The 21,312-nt window shown below is 29.4% G+C and overlaps 8 protein-coding genes and 1 long non-coding RNA gene across 13 annotated transcripts; 3 read left to right on the forward strand and 6 right to left on the reverse strand.

Moving 5' to 3' along the window:
• Positions 1-4: 4 nt before the first annotated feature.
• Positions 5-1,849, reverse strand: CstF50 (cleavage stimulation factor subunit 1 Cst50). The gene is made up of 2 exons (XM_027340859.2): positions 578-1,849; positions 5-506 (listed from the first exon to the last, which is right to left on the reverse strand). Exons 1-2 carry the CDS (start codon positions 1,760-1,762, stop codon positions 168-170), a joined length of 1,524 nt encoding a protein of 507 aa, XP_027196660.2. The 5' UTR covers positions 1,763-1,849; the 3' UTR covers positions 5-167.
• A 38-nt stretch (positions 1,850-1,887) lies between these two features.
• On the forward strand, positions 1,888-2,756 carry LOC113791128 (deoxycytidylate deaminase). Its single transcript, XM_027340860.2, has one exon. The coding sequence runs from the start codon at positions 2,003-2,005 to the stop codon at positions 2,660-2,662; it is 660 nt and encodes a 219-aa protein (XP_027196661.2). The 5' UTR covers positions 1,888-2,002; the 3' UTR covers positions 2,663-2,756.
• Positions 2,757-4,860: 2,104 nt separating this feature from the next.
• Positions 4,861-7,220, reverse strand: LOC113791150 (beta-hexosaminidase subunit beta-like). The gene is made up of 3 exons (XM_027340885.2): positions 6,802-7,220; positions 5,514-6,720; positions 4,861-5,432 (listed from the first exon to the last, which is right to left on the reverse strand). Exons 1-3 carry the CDS (start codon positions 6,898-6,900, stop codon positions 4,984-4,986), a joined length of 1,755 nt encoding a protein of 584 aa, XP_027196686.2. The 5' UTR covers positions 6,901-7,220; the 3' UTR covers positions 4,861-4,983.
• Positions 7,221-8,103: 883 nt separating this feature from the next.
• Positions 8,104-13,397, reverse strand: par-6 (partitioning defective protein 6). Of its 3 annotated transcripts, XM_075822857.1 has the most exons (5): positions 12,808-13,397; positions 12,439-12,728; positions 10,408-10,827; positions 10,124-10,349; positions 8,104-10,063 (listed from the first exon to the last, which is right to left on the reverse strand). In XM_075822857.1, the coding sequence occupies exons 3-5, from the start codon at positions 10,795-10,797 to the stop codon at positions 8,499-8,501; spliced, it is 2,181 nt and encodes a 726-aa protein (XP_075678972.1). In that variant the 5' UTR covers positions 10,798-10,827; positions 12,439-12,728; positions 12,808-13,397; the 3' UTR covers positions 8,104-8,498. The 3 variants fall into 3 exon arrangements, with proteins under 3 accessions (XP_075678972.1, XP_075678973.1, XP_075678974.1); XM_075822858.1 differs by lacking the exons at positions 12,439-12,728; positions 12,808-13,397 and adding an exon at positions 11,745-11,841; XM_075822859.1 differs by lacking the exons at positions 12,439-12,728; positions 12,808-13,397 and adding an exon at positions 11,584-11,599.
• A 277-nt stretch (positions 13,398-13,674) lies between these two features.
• Positions 13,675-16,633, forward strand: LOC142645760 (uncharacterized). Of its 2 annotated transcripts, XR_012846816.1 has the most exons (3): positions 13,675-13,795; positions 13,868-15,878; positions 15,992-16,633. It is a non-coding gene; the product is annotated as an uncharacterized LOC142645760 (long non-coding RNA). The 2 variants fall into 2 exon arrangements; XR_012846815.1 differs by having other exon boundaries at positions 13,868-16,633.
• Positions 14,443-16,346, reverse strand: por (Protein-serine O-palmitoleoyltransferase por). Its single transcript, XM_027340923.2, has 4 exons — positions 16,237-16,346; positions 15,121-16,164; positions 14,660-15,048; positions 14,443-14,597 (listed from the first exon to the last, which is right to left on the reverse strand). The coding sequence occupies exons 1-4, from the start codon at positions 16,325-16,327 to the stop codon at positions 14,484-14,486; spliced, it is 1,638 nt and encodes a 545-aa protein (XP_027196724.2). The 5' UTR covers positions 16,328-16,346; the 3' UTR covers positions 14,443-14,483.
• On the reverse strand, positions 16,369-17,730 carry LOC113791188 (deoxynucleoside kinase-like). The gene is made up of 4 exons (XM_027340927.2): positions 17,627-17,730; positions 17,020-17,465; positions 16,789-16,957; positions 16,369-16,734 (listed from the first exon to the last, which is right to left on the reverse strand). The coding sequence occupies exons 1-4, from the start codon at positions 17,654-17,656 to the stop codon at positions 16,471-16,473; spliced, it is 909 nt and encodes a 302-aa protein (XP_027196728.2). The 5' UTR covers positions 17,657-17,730; the 3' UTR covers positions 16,369-16,470.
• A 31-nt stretch (positions 17,731-17,761) lies between these two features.
• Positions 17,762-18,705, forward strand: LOC113791189 (mitochondrial protein C2orf69 homolog). Its single transcript, XM_027340928.2, has one exon. The coding sequence runs from the start codon at positions 17,823-17,825 to the stop codon at positions 18,642-18,644; it is 822 nt and encodes a 273-aa protein (XP_027196729.2). The 5' UTR covers positions 17,762-17,822; the 3' UTR covers positions 18,645-18,705.
• LOC113791187 (uncharacterized) lies at positions 18,599-20,929 on the reverse strand. Of its 2 annotated transcripts, XM_027340926.2 has the most exons (6): positions 20,768-20,929; positions 20,397-20,693; positions 20,284-20,337; positions 20,139-20,211; positions 19,036-19,535; positions 18,599-18,962 (listed from the first exon to the last, which is right to left on the reverse strand). In XM_027340926.2, exons 1-6 carry the CDS (start codon positions 20,768-20,770, stop codon positions 18,792-18,794), a joined length of 1,098 nt encoding a protein of 365 aa, XP_027196727.2. In that variant the 5' UTR covers positions 20,771-20,929; the 3' UTR covers positions 18,599-18,791. The 2 variants fall into 2 exon arrangements, with proteins under 2 accessions (XP_027196727.2, XP_075678976.1); XM_075822861.1 differs by lacking the exons at positions 20,139-20,211; positions 20,284-20,337; positions 20,397-20,693; positions 20,768-20,929 and adding an exon at positions 19,610-19,931 and having other exon boundaries at positions 19,036-19,554.
• Between the last annotated feature and the right edge of the window lie 383 nt (positions 20,930-21,312).

Consider the following 21,312-nt stretch of genomic DNA (forward strand, 5'->3'; position numbering starts at 1 on the left):
AAAATTGAATGTCAGTAAAAGAATTTTGTTTTAATTTAATTATAAAAAAGTTCATGATCATCAGAGTAATTAAACTTTTTTTTCTGTTTGAAAATGTCATAGTTACACAACCGAATTTGTTTTTTTTCCGGCCTTTATAAATGTCATTATTATTATTATCAATGAATTTATTCGGATAAAGGTGGACGATGATACCAGAATCGTGCACGAAAATCATCCGAACAAGTTAGGAAACAAGGACCAACAGGTGAATGACAAATTTGTCGAACAGGTTGATTATGACCAAGTGCAAGTAATGGTTGTCTTTCTGCATTACGAGCATCCCAAACACATAATGATGTTGACATTTCATCAGGCATCATAACAAAATCTTCAGTATGATTAAATGTTGCTTGTGTACGATGTTTTTGTGCATTTTGTCCAGCACCAGTATAAGCAATCAAACAACGTGACATTGATAATTCCCATAATTTTACCATTGAATCCTTGCCGCTTGAAAGTAAATACTATAAAAACAAAGCAAAACAAAACAAAATTAGATAATCGAAAAGATTCAGAAAAACAAAACGATAATAACCTTTCCATTACGTGAATATTGTAATGAACAAATTTCCAGACCTTCATGTGCACGTGGTAATATACCAACACAACGATTTGAAACAGTATCCCAAATACGTATATCACCATCTTTTGAACTGGAAGCATAACATTGTGTATTTGGTGAATAACATATTGATGTTATTGGTCCTTTATGTTGATCCGAAATCATTGATGAAATAAATGATTGAAATGTTGGCATATGATATAAACGTATGGTTGGATGTTGTGAACCAACAATCAAATAATCACCCGTTGGATGAATAGCTAAACATCGGATTGTATTTGATTCTTGTATTGATTTACAAGCACGTTTTACTGATGGTTTTGAATAATCAAATATTTTTATAGTCATATCATGTGAACCAGATATTAAAAATTGATCACGTGGATGAAATATTAAACAAGATACTTCTTCCATATGATCATATAATGTACGAATTACAGGATGACTATCAGAATTATGTTCTTGTTGTTGTTGTTGTGATTGTTGAGGTTGTTGTTGTTGTGATGGTTGTTGTTGATCATTATTTTGATTATTATTACTACTACCAGTATTATTTGTATTGATTGGAATAAATGATTTAGCTAACATACGTTCAACATCAAGGATTTTAATACTAGCATCAACCGATCCAGTAGCTAATAATTGACCATTAGGATTAAAACATCCAGCACGACAAGGACCTTTATGTGATGTAACATAAATTGTTTCATATGTTGATGGTGCTAATGTTGATGCTGATGGTTGTCGTTCGGTTTCAAAATCCAAATCAATTCCATCCGTTAGGATATTGTATAGTGAATCATTATTCGATGATTTTGTTGTTGGTAGTTCACCCGAAGCAATCAATGATTGAGCAACTGTTTGATAAAGACGATCCGATGGTGGACACATATCTAATATACCCATAACACCCGAAATATTTTTAGCTAATTGAGCTTGACCATCATAATATAATTGTGATATAATCAAACGATACATTTGATCACGATAACGATAATCATGATTTAAACCTGGATGAAATGGATTCGAATGTGGTCCATGTTCATTGTTAATTCCATTACCACCACCATTAGATGCAACATTTGTGGTTGTTGTTGTTGTTGTTGCTGTCGATGATGATGATGATTGTTGAAGATTTGATGTTCCTTCACCAAACATTTTATCAAATTGCAAAACAAAAATTGATTTGTCAACAAACAAACAAAAAAACAAAAAGAGAATCACGTGTCAAAACAGCCGGCAAATAAATTTTCCTGGAAATATAAAATTTTTCAATCAAAGAAATTTTCTCGAAAACATATTTTTCGCGCTTTTCGAATCGAACACATTGTCAACGAAAAAAGTTTTTTTTGTTTCTCTTCTTAAACCACGGCTGTATAAAGATAAAGAGAAAAAAATATGGGAAAAGAGACAATAATAAATTCAAAATCATCAAATCATGAAATTAATGATGATAACAATCATGTACATCAATCATCATCGATCGATTATGAACAAAATTCCGATCAATCATCATCATTGTTGACAAATTTATTACCAATTCCACCTGTATCAACTGGCAAACGTAATGATTATCTAATATGGTGGGATTATTTTATGTCCATTGCATATATTGTTTCATTACGATCAAAAGATCCGAATACACGTGTTGGTGCATGTATTGTTAACGATGAAAATCGTATTGTTGGTCTTGGCTATAATGGTATGCCAAATAATTGTTCTGATGATGAATTACCATGGTTTCGTACGAATGATGATCCAATGCAAATCAAATACCTATATGTTTGTCATGCCGAAATGAATGCAATATTGAACAAAAATAGTTATGATTGTAAAAATTGTTCAATTTTTGTTCTATTATTCCCTTGTAATGATTGTGCTAAAATGATTATACAGGCTGGTATTAAACGTATTGTTTATTTATCCGATCGTTATTCGAATGATATAAAATTCAAAGCAAGTCGAAAATTATTAGTTATGGCCGGTATTGAATTAATAAAATATCAACCAAAACAACGTCAAATTTTAATTGATTTTGATCGATTTATTGATAAATAATCATAATGTCAACAACTGTAACAACAACGATTCCTATTTTTGAAATATTTTTTTCTATTTTGAATAAAATAAAAGTTTTTTTTTAATCGGATCATCATTACCTTGACCCTTTATCCTAAAATTCTAATTTTCAAAAAAATAAGGCCATCCGTCATCACCAATTTAGATCAAAAATACAAAGTCAAAATGTTGATCTAAAAAAAAACAAAAAATTTCCTTATAAACTTCTCTCATTTGAACTAAAATTCTCAATTCTTTTAATTTTTTGTTTTTGATTATAAAAATAAACAAAACCCGGAACATTTCATTTCGAATGTTGATTCCAGGAAGAGTTTATTATTTGACAAATAATAATAGTGATGGCGACTAATTCAACATTATTGAATAAGGTCGAGTCGATTCAGTGGTCGTTTGTTTCGTTATTGATATAGCAACAATAAGGAAGCATCGAAAAATGTCAATTGAAACATCAATTGATGATGAGGATGACCTAACGCAGCATCATCAACTATAGTTTTTTGGCCTTTTATTGACCTTTGTTGACCTCGTTCATTGTGGTTGCTGACCTCGCGCATCGAACTTTTTTTTTGATGGTGCCTCTTTTTTTCACTCTTCCGATCATCTCATTGCAAATACGACCTTCAACCATTCAAAAGTTCATTTAACTTCTTCTGTGGATGCTTTTCTTATCTTGGTGAATACATCCTTGGCGTACAAAAAAGAAAATATCGAGGTTGTTTGTGTGGGCGCCTTTTTTTTTGATCTCGCGCGCGCCGAATCTATTTTCTGGTAACGCCAAGGCAATGACCAAAAAAACAATTTTGGTTCAAAAGGTTAAACAAGTCCACAAACCTCAAACCAAATAAAAAAAGATCAAAATGGACTTTTCCTATGCGGAAGAGAATCGATACAAAAAAAAATCTGGATCAATGAACCTTAACCACCGCACACCAAAAGGCAAAGCATCTCTTAAAAAAAATTAGGTTAGATATTGTTGTTGACCATTATTAAGTTAACTCTTTTTTCTTCTTCCTTTCTAAAAAAATATCCAAAATCATTGATGCGCATGTCCAAAAAAAGAATACAATTTTAACCCGGAACTGTTCTAATTCCCTAATTTTTTTTTAAAAAAAAGGTAGATCAATTTGGTCAAAAAAGTTCGAAAGTTCATTTTTTGGTTGTTTTTGTTTGTTTTGGTTTTTCTGGTTGTTTACCAAACAAAACTAAAAGACCCTACTACCTCCTGCTATGGAGACCTAAGAGATTTTTTTCTTTTCCTTTTTTTAAATTAGGTCATATAATTATTGTGAGAAAGTGAAAAATCTTCTAGGTCAGATGGGGTGGTGACATATAATCGAATAATAATAAGATGGGTGGGTGGGTGGCTAGGTATGTAGTAGTTAGGGGTTAAGAGTAGTAGGTAAAATGAATCAATTTAAATCTGTCCCCTTATTGGCTGGAACAGGAGAAAAATTTGAAATATAGAACAGCCAGGCCAAAAGGTCGGCGACCGAGATTGAAAAAAAAAGGATAGCTATTGGTTTAGCTTGGTTATGTGATTGAACCCTTGTTTTACGGGTCGTATTCATTGTGGCCATTATGTTTAGGGTCGTTGACCGTTCATAACCAGTCAACGACCCCGATATATGCTATGAAGTGCCTCTTGCCACACACACATACAGTATGTTGAACTTATTTAATTTCCGTAAGCGTGTGCGCGTACGTTCATTCGTCCGCCTGTCCCGATGTTCAAGTTATGATCGGGTTATATTTTTTTATATTTACCGCCCGATAACCGTAAACTAGATTCGGGACAACATCGGGTATTAAATAATAACCGTATATTCGGTTATTATTTCACTAAAGGTCAACAGGGTGTTGACATCAATACAGGACACACACACGCACACACTCACCAACCAAACACGCTTCGCTTTACATCGACCAACCAATAGAAGCGAAAGAGAACAACTCAGTGTGTGAACAAAGAGAGAGTGATGGCTTTGTTAAGCCAAAAAGAAGCGAAAAGAGAGAGAGAGAGAAAAGCTTACCTTTTTTTCTTGCATTAATCAACAAAAATCGAAGACAGCCTTTATTATAAAAATGAATTTCCCTTATTGTTTTTATTTATTAATTCATTCGGTTAAAACAAAAGATTTGTAATTTTTTTTTGTTTTTACAAAGAAAATTTTTTAAAATTGAAAAAAATTGTGTTTTAAAAATTTAATTAAATAAGTTAATTAATCAATGCTTTGTTTTTTGAGGTTTTTTTTTGTAAAAAAAATGATCGTTTTTTGTGGATCATCATCAGCATCAAATATTTAACGAAATAAACGCATTAATGATTGTAAAATACCATTCAAACCATTTTGTCCATTATTTGGTCGTGGTATATTATCATTCATTTCCCATTCATAATCACCACAATAACCATTCAATATTGGTGATGCTGGTATACTACGTCGTAACATACGACAACGATGTTGATCTAAACGTAATCTTGCTGTATCAATATCTTGTGTTTGTTCGGGATCACTCCAAAGACGTTCAGCAACAGCTGATGCACGTGGCCATAAACGTGATAATAAATTTGTACCATCAACAAATTCACCCCACATACATGCTTCACCACCAATAACCAGATCACGTTCATCATCAGTACCACTAAAATTTCTTGGATCACACATATAATATTTTTCCCAATCATTTCCCGGATATGGATATGATATATAATTTAAATACCAACAAGCGGATAGTATCATTTTGTAACCTTGTGGAGAAAAAATTAATCAAATTAATCAATTTTTTCATTTTTGGATTTTTAGATTTTTCCATTGTTGGTTACACTTACCACGTTTAGCAACATTATGTATATAATTTTGCCAAAAATCCATTGATGAATCAAGATATTTATCTTTCCAAACAATAACCACCGAATCATCGGATAATTCAACACCATTATCAACTGGATCTTGATACATTAGATATTTATAACCAACATCACGTACCATAAGTAATGTTTGTTCAATATAAAATTGTTCTAAATGATGAAAATCAGTCATACCATTCGAACGCATAAAACGAATGATTTCTGGATTTGAACGCCAACAATCATAACTAACTTCATCCATACCTAAATGTATATAATTATCTTTGAATGTATGACGAAATTCATCAAACATATCATGCATAAATTTAAATGTAAAATTCAGCATTGGATTCAGCACTTCGGATTCGGAAAAAAATGGATAACGTGGTATGTGTGGATGAATACCATCACCATAACAAGGTGTTAATAAATCCGGAAATGCTCTTGCCATTGCATGTGTATGACCAGGTGTATCCAATTCGGGTATAACCCGTATACCACGCATTCGTGCATATTCAATAATTTCCTGTATATCATCCGTTGTATAAACATGACGTTTTGAATATGCACCTTTTTCACTTATATTTGGATATTTTTGTGATTGAAATGGAAAACTTTGATCATCAACAATATGCCAATGAAATACATTAAATTTATTCATTGCCATTGCATCAAGATTGGCTAATATAACACGTTTTGGTAGAAAATGACGTGCTGAATCCAAAAGTATACCACGATAATTATAACGGGGAAAATCATGTATTTCAGTTTGATTAACTAATAATTGATGATCATCATTCGTAAAGATTAATTGTGATAATGTTTCTAATGCACGTAATGCACCCCAAACTGAATCCGCTGAAATGGTTGCTTGATCTAAACGTTCAGGATGTGGTAACCAAATTGAATATCCTTCTGAACTATTTGATGATGGATATGAACAATCAGTATCATTCGAAATGAAAACATGTACATTTTCAATAACAGTATGATGTGGTTCGGGTTGATAACGTGGATCAATTAGTATGATATTTTTATAACGTTCTAATGCTTGCGAAATAACTGGACAATTTTCTTCATTTAAATTTGTTGTAAATGTTAAACGATTTGGATCGATTGAAAATAATCTTTCGGTAGTGTTGATTGAACGTGGTTTTGGCCATGGTGTACCGGGTGGTGGTTGGAAACCCTGTTTTGATCATTGTAGAGAAAATCATTGAAACGATCACAGGGATTGTTTTTTTTCGCTGAACAAAAAAATCAAACTTACCAACAAAGGTAAACGAAATTCAATTGGATATAATTTCGTTTTTGCGAATTGAATCAAACAGAATATAATGAACAAATGAAAGAATATTCTTCCAATCATTTTTTATTGTTGTTAACACCAACTAAGCAAACAAGAAATATTTTTTTGTTGTTTCTTCTTCTTCAAATCCAGAAAAGAAAAACTTTCTAAATGATGATGATGCGATGTTGACGAGTAATACTTTCACTTTGGACAAAAAGAAACAAAATTTTTTCACAGATCCACAGATGATCAATGGATTATGATCATCATCATTGTGACAAATATTGGTTTAAGATTATCATTAAATCAGAGAAAAGAAAAGAAAAGATACTTTTTTCTTTTTCTTTTTTTCTGTTTTGTTAAAAAACTGATTGATGTGGATTATTATGTCAAAATCATTGTCAGCATCTCATCATCTTTTGTTGTTTACAAGTCAAAGTTACGTTAGTGACAAAACATTATTTAAAATATGTCACTTTTTTATTAAACATCATCAATTTGGTTAGCAACAGCAACAACAACAACAGCAACAGCAAAATGAGTTCATTTTCCAAACAAACATCTGTTTCATGATGAAAAAATTTCAGCCTTTTTTTCCTTTTTAACACCAAGATCATCATTTGTTTTGTTTGTTGTTCGTGCTTACCAATATCATCAATAACAATAAGTTTTTCTATGCATCACTTTCGAGGATAATCTCCTATATCATCATCATCATTATATCGACAATACAATGATCGCAATGTGTACATTATCTTCTTTTTTTTCTTTTTTAATTTTATTCGATGTCATCGAAAATAATAAAAAAAAAGAGTCAACATTTTTTTTGTTATTGTTATTTTCATTGCTTAAGATATGATGATGATGATGTCGAAAAAAAATCGATTGATTCGATACAATATGGATTTTCTGTTCATTTCATTTTTGACGCATCATCGTAAATAAAAAAGGATCATCAACTTTGTCATTATCATCATCATTATCATTGACGATGTTTACTTGATACAAGGATTATATTGCATTTGGATTAAATGGAAGATTTTTTGGGCTAATAAAGATGATGATGATCTCTATTGTGATCCAGATTTGTTTAATTATCTTAATAAAATTTTACAATTTTAAAATCTTTACGATAATGATGATTATCCAATAAGATTTTCAAAAAAAAAAAAAAAAATTGTCAAGTGCTACACCCTAGTGGTAATGAAAATAATTTTTTTTTTCAAATCAAAAATCATTTTTCAAATTTCCCGCAAAAATTTTAGCTATCGATTCTATCGATTGTTTGTTAGTGGTCGATCAAGACCAAAGAATTGATATTTGATTTTATTCGCATTATTTAAATATACAAAAATTGAGTGAGAAAAAAAAATTTTTTTTTTTTTGGTATATTTCAAATGAATGAAAGGCTCATAAAAAGAGAAAAAAAAAGTCTTCTGTGTATCAATGGAATGAATAGAATTTGAAAAAAAAATTCAAAAATCTCCTGTTGAATGTATGTGTGTGTGAGTGCAAAGGCAAACAGGTATGTGAAAATGAGCAATTTGGATCAATCTAATCCATAAAAATACAGATCAAGATGAGGAAAAAAATAGTGAAAAAAGATGAAAAAAAAACATTAACAACATATGATTTCTTTTGATAATTAAGCGGCCAAAAAAATCTTTCAATCAATTTCATAATGTAACTATATCAGAATCGTTTGTTGATTGAGTCGTCGATGTTAGATTATTGTTATTGGCAGTTTGTTGTTGATGAGTACCATTAGTGTTATTATTGTTTTTGTTATTGAAATAGTAATGTTGTGGTGTTTGTTGTTGTTGATTATTAATCGACATTGTCGTCGTTGTATTATTGACATCTGAATTATTTCGTTTTCTAACATAAGGTGATGGTGATTGATGGCCAATATTGATTGTTCCATTAGTGATATTATTATTATTATTATTCAATGATTTTGATGTCGATGTTGATGGACCAATCGTAATACATTCGACCATTGTAGGATTAGATGATAATGTATATACGTTTGTTGTAAATATTTGTGGCGGTGATGTAGTTATAGCTGTAGCAATTGTCGTTATAGTTACATTATTATTATTATTAGCTGTCGAAGAATTTGTTGTTAATTCAGCATTAAAATGATCTCGTACTTCATCTTCATCATCATCATCATCATCAACGTTGTCATCATCATTTTCAATCACTTGAATCATACCCGTTGAATGTGTCCGTTGATGATGATGATGATGTGGATGATGTGAATAATTTGAATGAGCATGTAATTGATAAGCTGATGATGTTGAAGCATGTGGACGAAACGTTGTTGCTGTTGTTGTCGTTGCAGCCGCAGTCGCCGATGCTGATGATAAAAATTGATGCGGTTGATCGGGTTTTCGATTATTATTATTATTATTACTCGTACTAGGACCATTATACATATTACCATAATAATCTACTTGTGATACTTTTGAACGATGTCCAGATCGTTCTAAACTATTTGTATAATGATGTGAAACATTTGAATTATTTGTTCCATGATAATGTGGATGATTATAATATTGATGATTAAGATAATGATGTTGTGGATGTCTTGTATCGATTGTCATCGATTGATTTATTCCTAAAGATGCTGCTGTTGATCCTGTTGGATGATGTTGATGATGATGAAGTTGATTAGGATGGTTAGGATGTTGATGATGATGTGAATAATTCGAAATCGTATTTGATGAATACGAAGAAGAAAGTGTATTATGATGACCAGCAGCATGTGCTCTTTGATTGGCCGGACGAATCGTAATAATTAGATTTGAAGAATTTGCAACCATCATATCTGTAACCTGATCTAATGATTTACCATTAACTTCAATACCATTTACTTCTAATACTTCATCGTTAACAGCTAATAATCCGGTACTTTCGGCTAAACCACCAGGAACTAAACGTGAAATAAATATTCCAGGAACTTTTTCAAAACCATGTTCAGTAATACGAAATGAACTACCATCACGAATATAAAAACCAAGCGGTTTATCTGAACCATGTTTAACTAAACGAACACGACGACATGTTTCAGGTACAATATCAACATCAATAATTGATGAAACTTGACGAAAATCTTCCGGTGCCGATATAGCTAAACGATTTTTAGCTGATGATGATGATGATACTGATGATGGTAAAATATTTCCTAAAAAATTTTTCTTTTTCCCATAATTATTTAGATAATCGATACTTTCGCCTGAGAAAAAAACAGAGATAAAAAGAGATTAGCAATAAATAGATAAAATTTTCAATTTACCTTTTCTTTGTACGATTAAACGTAATAATGGTTTAGCTGATGCTATTGCTAATGCAAAATTTTTATCATTATTAATTGGTAATAAATCACCATGTATTGGATCAGTATAAAATAAACAAAATGGTATTGTAAAAAGATTATGAAAATGTTCAATTAATTTAACAAAATCTTCTAAATTTGTAATTTCGGTACGTTGAATGGAAAAACGACGAAATTCAGCATCAAACTAATGAAAAGAGGGAAAAAAATTAAAAAAAAATTAAAATTCCAATCAAAATCCATACTTTGCTTTTAATTTCAATTAAATTTTGTTGATGATTATTTGTTAAATTAGTAAATGGTATAATTTGTTGTTGTTGTTGTTGATTATTTGAATTATGTTGATTATGATGATGATTTGAATTTGTTGACAAATTTGAATTTGCCATCATTGTTGAAGAATTTCGTAAACCAATATTATTATTATTATTGCTTTGTTTATTTATGGCATTCTGTTGATCATTATGTTGATGATGAGGATGATGATTAAAATTATTCATAACACCACCACCACCACTACTACTACTATGATGACGGATATTATTCGATGATGATGATGAAGATGATGATGATGTTGTTGATGATGATGTGGTATTTGAAGAATTTACCGGCACTGTTGTCATTGTCGAAGACATTATTATTGAATGAATTTGATCAAATCAAAACTGAAAAAAAAGAAAAATTAAAATTCTTGAATTTTGTAAACAAAAACAAAAAAACATTCAATTAATTGATGCTTTCGTTGTCGTTAGATTTGTCTATTTCTCTGTATGTTTCTGGTTGATCGCATCAATTGCAATCACCATCGGTAACAGTAAGTAAGTAAGTAATACACTACATCGCAATACACACACACACACATCACATAGGAAAAAAGACATTAACATCATCTATGTGAGAAATCAAAATAGCCAACCATCATCATCAACAACAATCACTAGGACAACCATTCAACAATGATGATAATAATTTCTCTATGTTTCATTCAATGACTCATACAATGGATGGATTTCTTTCAAAATTGTAAAAAAAAGATTAGGATTTAGTATAGCCCATTCTAATCGATAATTACCATTTAAAAAATTTTAACAAAAAAAAAAACATCAATCAATCAATCATTTTACATTAACTATCATTAATCGAAGAAAAAATTAGATTTTCCCCAATCGTTATTGCTAATTGACACAAAATGATAATTATTCAAGGAAAAAAAATAGGATTTTCAATCATCCAGAACGAAACAAGAGAAAATATCGATATTCCAATTCGGTACATTGTACAAAAATATACCAAAAACAGAAAAAAAAAAAATGTTAATTTTGTTAATATGTTTAGGGTGACAATAAGACAAATTTGTTTCATTTCATAGAAGCATAAATCATTCATTTTTTGCCAAAAATAAAAATTTTCTTTTTTTTCACCTTAATCCTATCAGGTAAATGGTTATTTTAAGAAAAAAATAGCAGACATTTTTTTTGATCTTCAAGGATATCTTATTATAAACTCTGTATGCAAGTGGAACTAACAAAATGAAATGGAAAAAATGTGACAAGAAATTCAAAATAGGAACATTGAACATTACCGGAGATTTTCAACAAAACAAAAAATAATGTAGAAATAGTGTGAGAGAGAGAAAAAAGTAGATTTCAGTGATAGGGGTTTCACACTAGCAGCAATGTGAATGAAATATTTCAAATGCAATATTTCAGTCCATAAGGCTGAAATGTAGTGAAATATTGCATTTGAAATATTTCATTCACATTGCTGCTAGTGTGAAACCCCTATGATACAAAAAAAATGACATCAACATTAAGCCTAAGATCATTTTGTTGCTGATAATGATGATGATGATGATTATGATTGACAACCATAACGATTGACAAGGTAACCTTTAATTGGATAATATAACTCTTTTAGTAGTTCAAAAAATTGATGAAAAAATTTATTTCCCAGTCACAGTTAACCAGAAAACAAACAAACAGAAATAAAAAATGAGGTCGATAAACCATCATCATTATCTTTGAATGAATGAAATGAAATGAAATCAAAGCATCAAAGGTTTGTTGTATTGATTTTTTTCGTTGAACAACGACAACGAAGAAAAAAAATTTGAAATATTTATATAGCCTAAAACTGAAACAAACAAACAAATTATCATTGTTGTTGTTGTTGATAAAACAAACAACCAAATTTATCAAAAAATTATCAAACATAATCGATATGTTCGAAATTGGTAAAAAGAAAACATTCGAAATTATAATCAATGATAAACTTACATATTTTATCAAATAGAAAAATTGTTCATTTGCTTCTGGTTTACAGATGAAATTGATGTTTGTTGTTGATTGAAATCAATAAACGAAATAATAATATTATGAGCATCGAGGATTAATTTTGAGAGAAAATTATTATTTGCTTTGGTTTCCAACAATAATTTTTTGTTTGTTTTTGTTTTTGAAAAAATCACAGATTGAGAAATTATTATTTGATCATCGTAGCCAGAATCACATCATTATTGATCATGGGATTGATTTTTTTTTTTTTTTTTTGGTAACAATTTGATCATCTGGTAGTTGAGTGGTGAGAGAAAATGCAATCATCATTAGAGTTATGTAAAAAAGAAAATGTTATCAACAAAAACTTACACAAAAAACACCCCCCAAAAACAAAACAAAAAAAACATCTGATGAAAAATGATCCCACAATGAATAGGCACCAGAACACACACACACAAAATTGATTTTCGATTCACAGTTTTAAAGTGGGATGGAAAAAAACATATGGATGGAATGATTTTCAACAAATAAATGACGACAAAAATTACATTATGATGATCATTTTACATAATCTTTTCGTCTTGAAATCAATCAATTCAATCAACCAATGATTTTTTGTGATTGTTGAGGTTGATTACTGTTGTTTGTTTGTTTGTTTTGATGACGAATAAGGATGCAATCATCGAACGGCAACAGAATCGTTTTTTCGTTTTCACTTTTCAAATAGGCACGCAATTGGGAAATTTGAATCCAACACAGAAAATTAAACAAAAAATTTCATTTTTTTTAGTAAAAAAATCAAACGGGGTGAAACACTGATGAACGAAACACAAACAGAAAACAGTAAAATTCCAAAAACAGAGTTCAGAAGTAAAACAAAACAAACAATCGAATTACAGTTTGATCACAAAAAAATGTGCGAATTTTTGATCGTTGCTAAAAAAAAAGAAGGCCGTTGATGATCATCATCATCGTCGAACCAAAATTAGCATCATTTATGGAAGAAGGAAAAAAAATTTCAATAACATTCATAACTTTGATGATGATGATGATGCGACAACAACGAGCAACATTGATGATGTTAAAAAAAAAAATTGTTGAAGAATTAACGACAACGTCAATGTTGTTGTTGTTTGCTGTTGCTGTCGATGTTGTTGATGGTGATGGTGATGATGATCGTCGTCGAAAATACAAACCAAACAACCAACCAACAACACTGTGAATACATGGAGAAAGACTCAGTGAAATGAGTGAGTCAAATACTGCAGTGTTGAGTGCTATGTGCTGTGAGCCACGATGAAATTTTTTTTTTTTTTTTGTTTATATGTGAAGCTAGCACACACAGGTAGACAGGCAGGTAAATATATATTGAGAAGGAAAAAAAATTTCGGGATGCCTAAAAAACAAAAATTTCTTTCGTTGTGAATAGGATACCTGTTTTTTTTTCATACCTGTGGCTGGTGTGTTGCTTATTGCTGCGGTGTGGACAAACCAAAAATTTTGTTTTTTTTTTTTTTTGAAGCTGCTACCACCACCACCACCATGGTGCAACAACCAAAATACCACAATATCATTATCATCAAGTGGTGGTTATTGAGAATATCTTGATGATGATAGAGTTGTGTGTACTTACCTTTTTTTGCCATCTCTATATTTGTGTAAATCAATATATTGATTACAGGTAGATTTTTTTTCTTTTTGTCGTTGCTATTTCGGTACAAAACAAAAAGGTATATTGAAATTGGAAATCGACAGGACGAAAAAACATATATTGATTAATATCGATTGATTGGAAATTTTTTTTTGATTGTCAAATGAAAAAGAAAATCAAACGTAAAACCGATACAAGGGGAAAAATGGCCTATTTTTTCCCAATTCAGGAATAAGAATCGAATAATATACCTGAATTGATACTATCGATATATTCGTTCATTATTTTTGAGAATTTTGTCGATGAATGCCATCTATTGGAAAAATGATGAAAAAAAAGATTTACGAAAAAAATTTGAAAAATGTAAAATTTTTTTAATTTTTTTTTTCAAATTTTAAGAATTGATAAACGAAATAATTTTATAAACGATAAACATAATGGTCATAGTGATGAATGGATAAAAATGTAAATCTTTCCATACTGTCCAAACATTTTCGATTGTTGATGACTGGGGAAATTGAAATTAGAGAAAATTTTTACTCAAAATAACCAAACAATCAAACAACTTACATCTGGTTGACCATCGAATGTTGCACCAAGAAAAGCAAGATGAAACAAAGCTAATATGGTAAAGAATAGATTTGTCAATCGTACCGACCAAACATCACGAATATTTCGATGTCCATGACGACAAACTAATGAATAATTATTATCATCATTATCATCATCATCATCATAAACATAATAATCATATTGACATTTTCTTGATTCAACACAAGCAGACCAAAAATTTGCTAATGATTTTCTTAATTTAAATTCAGCCTGTGTAATCAATCCCAATGTTAACAATACTGTCCATATTTGAAAATTAAAACCATGTAGGTAAGAACTTAGAAAATAGGTGGCCAAAATGGTTAGATAAATATTTTGAAGATTATTTTTCATAATTTGAAAAACATCTGTAACGAGCAAAAAAAAACGAATGAAAATTTACAAAACTCAAAAAAACTTATCAACAAAAAAAAACTTACATCTTTTCAACCATTGATGCATAGGAATATTCCATGCAACAACAACATCAACCAATGATCTTGGCCATTCAATTGATAATGGTTTAGTTATTTGTTGTTGTTGTTGATCAAATTTCCATAAATCAAACATTGATTGACCCAAATAACAAATAAAATAATGTGAATAATGAAATTGTATGGCAATCGAATATGAACGTAAAATTCGAATGAAAAATAACCAAACATACGATGTTTGTGGATTTTCCACCAGTGTTCGAATCAATGCATCCAAATATTCGAATACAATATGTTCGAAAAAATAATCAATCAAACAAGTTGAACATAGTAAAAATAATAATGATAATAATAATGAACAAAATGAATTGATAAAAGTTTGTTTCAAGTTTTGATTGGTGGCAAATAATTTCTTCGGATCATTGAATGGATGCCAAATACCAAGAATAATCGTACAAGGATGTAAAATATATGCACTGTATTCCAAAAGAATTGCTGGAAAATCATCATTATTTTTCAAATCTTTTTTCTTCTTTGAATAAAATTGTTTTTCATGAAAATATGAAATTGATTTCATTAGGATAAGCATCAGATTTGGTCGTAATTTTATCCAATCGGATGAATCGGTAATGAAGAAAATGATAAATTCATTTAAAGCGATCACAATAAGATGCGTAGACCAAACAAATTTCAATCCATAATAATCATGGATATCGTAAGTGATTAATATTGATATAAAAATACTGGACATAATTATCACAACGGTAAGAAATAATAATTGATTAAAATTTTCAAAATAATAATGATTTATCAATAATGAATAACCACTGATGATCAATATGAATTCATTGATTGTAAATCGTTTTATTCGTTGTAGATGATTTACAAATGTTATCAAAATAAATGCCAAAAAATTCACTGTTAATATTGGCCATAAAAATTGCCACCAAACATCTTGTAATGTTGGTCGTAAACAATGAAAAAATAATTCCTGCACTGTTTGTTCGGAATTTCGATGCATATGATCATGATAATAATCAGAATCATCACCTGAAATAAGAGAAAAAAAGAAGAAAAATTTGAAAAATCAAATAAGTTAAAAAGAAAACGAAAAATTCTAACCATAAGAATCAAGAAAATCTTCATGTTCTTCATATGAAGAATCATCAAGTAATTCATCATAGATAAAATCTTCAGCAGCCAAAATATCCATTTTTTTCGCTGTTGTTGTTATCAAAATGAATCAATTCTATATTGATCAATTGGAAAATGTTTTTTAATTAATGAAATTCATGAATGTTGCAAAAGTTTTAAATGATGAAAAAGAAAGTGAGAAAATGAAAAAGAAATGATAAATTAATGGCGCTGTTTTTGTTGTTGTTGTTGCGGTGATGGTGGTGGTGGTGGTTGTTTAACATCAGTATGAATCATTTGTGATTTTTGTAGCCATTTTCGAATGTTATCGATAAAATTTTCATAAACAATATCAAATGAATGATTTCCATCAATAACAATAACTGATTGATCTTTTTTTCCTGCACAATTGATTCGATTCCATATTTCATCGGGTTTTTCAATGAATAATTTTTCATGTAATTTATGTATTTTTCGTAGATATTCCTTTGATAGAAGATGATTAGTTTCAGGATCTTTCAGGATAAACAAGAAACTCACCATCGAAATTGCATCTTCTTCTCGCCTAGATCTTTTACGTATTCGTTCATGTACGACTTCTGGATCGGTACGTAAGTAGACAAACAAATTGACCATTGTTGGTGGTTTACTACGTAAATGATCAAAATATTGATCAAGTATACGATATTCAACAGGTGATAATTCACCACTAAACAAAAAGAAAATTTTAAATTTAAAAATTCAAGGAGAAAAAACCCTGATTATACATACGATTGTGAAAAATTTTCAACAAAACCAAAACGATTCGAATAAATTGAACGTTCCATTAAATGAATAAAATGTTTATCTTTTTTCAATGTTTTTCTATTCTGTTCAAATTCATTGAAAATTTTTGACATTTGATTAAATCTTGTCAATTGACAATAATGTTCGAATGTAAATGCCCAACGTTTTGGATTTGTATACATTTTTTGTAAAAGATTTTCATATTTTTGATTTTCATCATTAACCATTGTTAATGGAATATTTGTCCATAATTTTATTGGTTCAGGTGTAACAATCATCGATATATTCGGATCAAAATCTAATGATATTTGATCAATTTCATTAAATTTTTTATAATCATTATTATTATGATTATGATGATGACCAAATTGATCGATTAAACGACATAATAATGATGTTTTACCACAACCAATATTTCCTTCAATACAAATCTATTTCATTTTGACATGCAATATTTTTGTTTAAAAAAGAATTTTTTTTTGTAATCAAAAATGATATGAGAAAAAAAAAATGATTGATCGAAGCACAAACAGACGATTGAACAACAAAACAACAAAAAACACAAAGCGAAAAGATCCAAAATTCAACTTACCCGATAAAATTTGCCAAGATTTTGATTCATAATTTAAAAATAAATAAATAATGATAAATCGACTTTTCGAATCTTTCTTTTCTTAAAACGTGTGAATATTCTTTGTCAATATTGTCATTGTCGTTCATAAAGAACGTTATTCAAAAAAAAAAAAAAAAATTCTTATTTCATTTTTGAAATTCATCAATCAATCAAAATGTCTTCATTAAAATACCTGATGAATGTTGAAGGAAAATCTGGCCGTTTCAATAATCTTATCTATGTTCCTGGTAGAAGAAAAATCAATCAATTCATATGGCAAATTGTTTGTTATTTTGGTGGTGATATACAAAATTTTCACGATGAAATGATCAAGCAAAATCAGGAATTTTTACAATATTCATTGGAAAATGTTGCTACAAAATTATCGCAAAGATTCAATGATGAACAAGATGTACTGGTTGTTCAACCATCACAAACAATCAATTCATTTTCATTATATAAGAATTTTGTTAATTCCACCAAACCTTATGGAACGCCATCATTTGATGATAATGATCGCTGTTGTTTTGATCATTTTCAACAATTATTAATGAATGTCGCAAAGCAAATCAAATTAAACGTCGATACCATAGAAGTTTGTTTGATTGGTTTTAGTAAAGGTCAAATTGTTATCAATCAAATGGCAAGATCGATACATTCGATTTCAACCGAACAATCAATCAAATTGAAATTCAACAATCTTTATCTATTAGATGGTGGTCATAATGGTGTGAAAGATTTTTGGATTACTCAACCGGAATTTATCGATTCATTCATTCGAAATGGTTGCCGAAATTTTCATCTTGGTGTAACGGATTTTCAACTAAACAAACCACAAAATATTCGTCAAGAATTTGAAATATTTTATCAAATTCTTTGCTCCAAGCCTGGTGTAAATGTTGAAAAAACTTATCTTTCGCAAAGTGATTTTCCCGATTTATCACCAATCAATTTACATTTTAAACTTTTAGATTATTTATTTCAGAATTTATTGTAAACAAAAAGTGAACGAAGAAACCAAAAACAAAAAGCTAAATAAACATTATCAACACAATATATGGCAATGGAGAAGTTTTTTGGCAATCATCATTATTGTTTTCGATTTTCTTCAATAAATATAATTTACAAAAAACAAGAAGCTCATTCAATAACCATCGATCCATGGTAGACCAGTGGGAACTTCTTTCTTATAGATTAGATATTTTGGTCCGAAAAAATTGATCAATGTTATCTCTTCGAATTGAATACGTTGTTTGAAGAAACGCCATGATACGATTGCATAGCCAACCAGGCTGATTGGATTCTGTAATAGTATCTGTGTTTAAATAGAAAAAAGAACTGTTAGCATTAAACAGAACAAAAAAATTGAAAACAAAATCGAATCAAACCTGTGTACCGATCGACCAATAAAACCAACCAACATAAGATGGATGACGAAATATTGAATAAATACCAGTGGTAATTAATTGATGATCAGAATAATGATCAATTTGAATAATATGATTAAAATTATGACCAGCAGTATACATGGCTAATTTTCTTAAACTATCACCAACTATACAGATAATCAATCCTGTATATGTAAGGTATGGATGAAATATAAATTTCTGATTCGGAAAATACCATGATTCAATACAAAATTCCGTTAATGAAATAGCTATGGCTAAATGATATTCAATACTATTATCAAGTAAAAATGCTTGTATTGTTATTGAATTATTATTATTATTGATTAATGATGTTGATTGAAATTCACCATAATGAAAAAAACTTAATATCATTAGATAAAGACCAAATGAATGGTAGATTGGTGATAATGATGATTGATTATCATACAAATAACCAACAACAGCTAAATGAAGACCGAATGAAAATACCGAACTCAATCCTAATGTTATGAGAATTACCTGTAAACAAGGGTAACATTAGAAAAAAGTTATCTCAAATCATAATTATACTAACCACAACATAGAATCGATTCGAATAAAATTGACTAAATAATAATATAAATGTAATAAAAATTATGGCCAAAAGTAATGGAAAAAAATATTGCCATTGAAAATATAATTGATTATTATTATCGAATAAAATTATTGAAAAAAATAATGATAATATGATAGGACCGAAAAATGATTTGATCGCAATCGATGCGGCCAATTTTTTATCACAATCATCATATTTATTATCAATATTTTCCATCAAATTCGGTGTTAATATCGACCGAGAGAAATCTTTGAAAATCTTTTTTCAAAAACCTTTGAAAATTCAAAATTTCAGCTGAGAATAATAAACATACAAAGCAAAGCGCTTTCAGTATAAGACGTTCCGAATGCTCATTTTTAAATTTTTTTTTTCAAAAAAACAAAAATCAAAATTCATTTGCAAAAGATAATTTATTAGCATCTTTTATCAAAAAAAACATTGAAAAATTAATTTTGTTTTTTCCCGTGTTCATTTCCTCTCCAAGCTTATTTCTTTCCTTTGGCTTTACCAGCTCCAGCTTTTTCAGCTTTTTTCGATTTGAATTTTAACAATGCAAATTTTTTGTCAACAATTCGGTTGTACTTTTTTTGGAAAATGATAGAAATTGAATTAGATTTTTTTTTGGAGAAAAAAATCAAAAACAAAATACTTACACGTTGTTTAGTTTTGTACAACTTGAATCGATCGAAATCAGTCATGTTGGATTTCTGAAATTAGAAAAAAAAAATCAGATTAGACATTGAAAATTCAATCAATCAATACAAACCAATTGTTGTTGTTTTAAACGAAGTGCCAATTTAGTTTCACCAAATTTTTTTTCAATTTCATTTTCTTTCCAAATTTTTTGTATGTTTTTCGAACTGGTACCATATGGAATACGTAAACGAAATTTAGTCAAACGTAATCGTTTAAATGGTATAGCTTGTCTTGGAACACCGGTTGATGTTCCATCGATCAGTGCACGATTTTGATCAACAATATCAACGATTGTGACCAGTTTTCCGGCATCTTGACCAAAATTGATCAATGCCACGCGGCCAATTTGAACAAGATATTTGGTTGGCTTTAGTGTTATATTAATGGGAAAAAAATCTTTAAATACAATACAAAATCATCACAGCAATCATTCGAACTTACCATTTTATATTATTTACACGATGAAAAAAAATTCCGAATGATTTTAATCAAAAATGGTTTGAAATTTCTTGATTCGTAAAAAAAAAGAAAACAAACACGCGGAGAACACACAAAAAACAAAGAGGAAACGAAAAAAACTCACATGTCATCCGTTCATCAACAATGTTACTTTTCCCTGAAATTTATTCCAAAGTAGAAGCATAGAAATATGTTGTGACCACTTCTACATTCCAATCAAACACATGCATGTTTGACGTGTCATTTCAAATTTGAAAAAACAAAAAACAAAGAAATTTCGAGAAAAAAAGAAAAAGAAAAAGAAAAAAAGAAAAAAAAATTTATTCATTCAAAATTTTCATATACAAATAGACAAAAAGAATCAGAAAATTCTGCTGTTTTTTATACAATCATATCATCAGCAAAAGAAAACAAACAAAAACCCAGAAAATACACAGTGTAAAAATTTTTAGTACCGGAAGATTTAGTATTAAGCCATTTTGAGAGAAGGAAGTAGAGAGATGATAATTGCAGATTGACTGGAAAAA

This window comes from Dermatophagoides pteronyssinus, unplaced genomic scaffold, assembly GCF_027571235.1.
Source record: "Dermatophagoides pteronyssinus isolate colony J.1.1.1.1 unplaced genomic scaffold, Derpt_VIB-CSIC_2022.12 sq0021, whole genome shotgun sequence".
Taxonomy (NCBI): domain Eukaryota; kingdom Metazoa; phylum Arthropoda; class Arachnida; order Sarcoptiformes; family Pyroglyphidae; genus Dermatophagoides; species Dermatophagoides pteronyssinus.

Coding starts and splice junctions, on each gene's coding strand:
- LOC113791188 (XM_027340927.2), bottom strand. CDS start 17,656: ATGAATCAAAATCTTGGCAAATTTTATCGG. Junction 17,466..17,626: donor ATCTTGGCAAATTTTATCGG/GTAAGTTGAATT, acceptor AAAATGAAATAG/ATTTGTATTGAAGGAAATAT. Junction 16,735..16,788: donor AAGAAGATGCAATTTCGATG/GTGAGTTTCTTG, acceptor CTTCTATCAAAG/GAATATCTACGAAAAATACA.
- LOC113791128 (XM_027340860.2), top strand. CDS start 2,003: ATGGGAAAAGAGACAATAATAAATTCAAAATCATCAAATCATGAAATT.
- por (XM_027340923.2), bottom strand. CDS start 16,327: ATGGATATTTTGGCTGCTGAAGATTTTATCTATGATGAATTACTTGAT. Junction 16,165..16,236: donor AGATTTTCTTGATTCTTATG/GTTAGAATTTTT, acceptor CTCTTATTTCAG/GTGATGATTCTGATTATTAT. Junction 14,598..14,659: donor CATTCGATGGTCAACCAGAT/GTAAGTTGTTTG, acceptor CAATTTCCCCAG/TCATCAACAATCGAAAATGT.
- LOC113791150 (XM_027340885.2), bottom strand. CDS start 6,900: ATGATTGGAAGAATATTCTTTCATTTGTTCATTATATTCTGTTTGATT. Junction 6,721..6,801: donor AATTTCGTTTACCTTTGTTG/GTAAGTTTGATT, acceptor TGATCAAAACAG/GGTTTCCAACCACCACCCGG. Junction 5,433..5,513: donor ACATAATGTTGCTAAACGTG/GTAAGTGTAACC, acceptor TTTCTCCACAAG/GTTACAAAATGATACTATCC.
- LOC113791189 (XM_027340928.2), top strand. CDS start 17,823: ATGTCTTCATTAAAATACCTGATGAATGTTGAAGGAAAATCTGGCCGT.
- CstF50 (XM_027340859.2), bottom strand. CDS start 1,762: ATGTTTGGTGAAGGAACATCAAATCTTCAACAATCATCATCATCATCG. Junction 507..577: donor AATATTCACGTAATGGAAAG/GTTATTATCGTT, acceptor TTGTTTTTATAG/TATTTACTTTCAAGCGGCAA.
- par-6 (XM_075822857.1), bottom strand. CDS start 10,797: ATGTCTTCGACAATGACAACAGTGCCGGTAAATTCTTCAAATACCACA. Junction 10,350..10,407: donor TAATTGAAATTAAAAGCAAA/GTATGGATTTTG, acceptor TCTTTTCATTAG/TTTGATGCTGAATTTCGTCG. Junction 10,064..10,123: donor TTTAATCGTACAAAGAAAAG/GTAAATTGAAAA, acceptor TTTTTTTCTCAG/GCGAAAGTATCGATTATCTA.
- LOC113791187 (XM_027340926.2), bottom strand. Junction 20,338..20,396: donor GTTTAAAACAACAACAATTG/GTTTGTATTGAT, acceptor TTCTAATTTCAG/AAATCCAACATGACTGATTT. Junction 20,212..20,283: donor TGTACAAAACTAAACAACGT/GTAAGTATTTTG, acceptor TTCCAAAAAAAG/TACAACCGAATTGTTGACAA.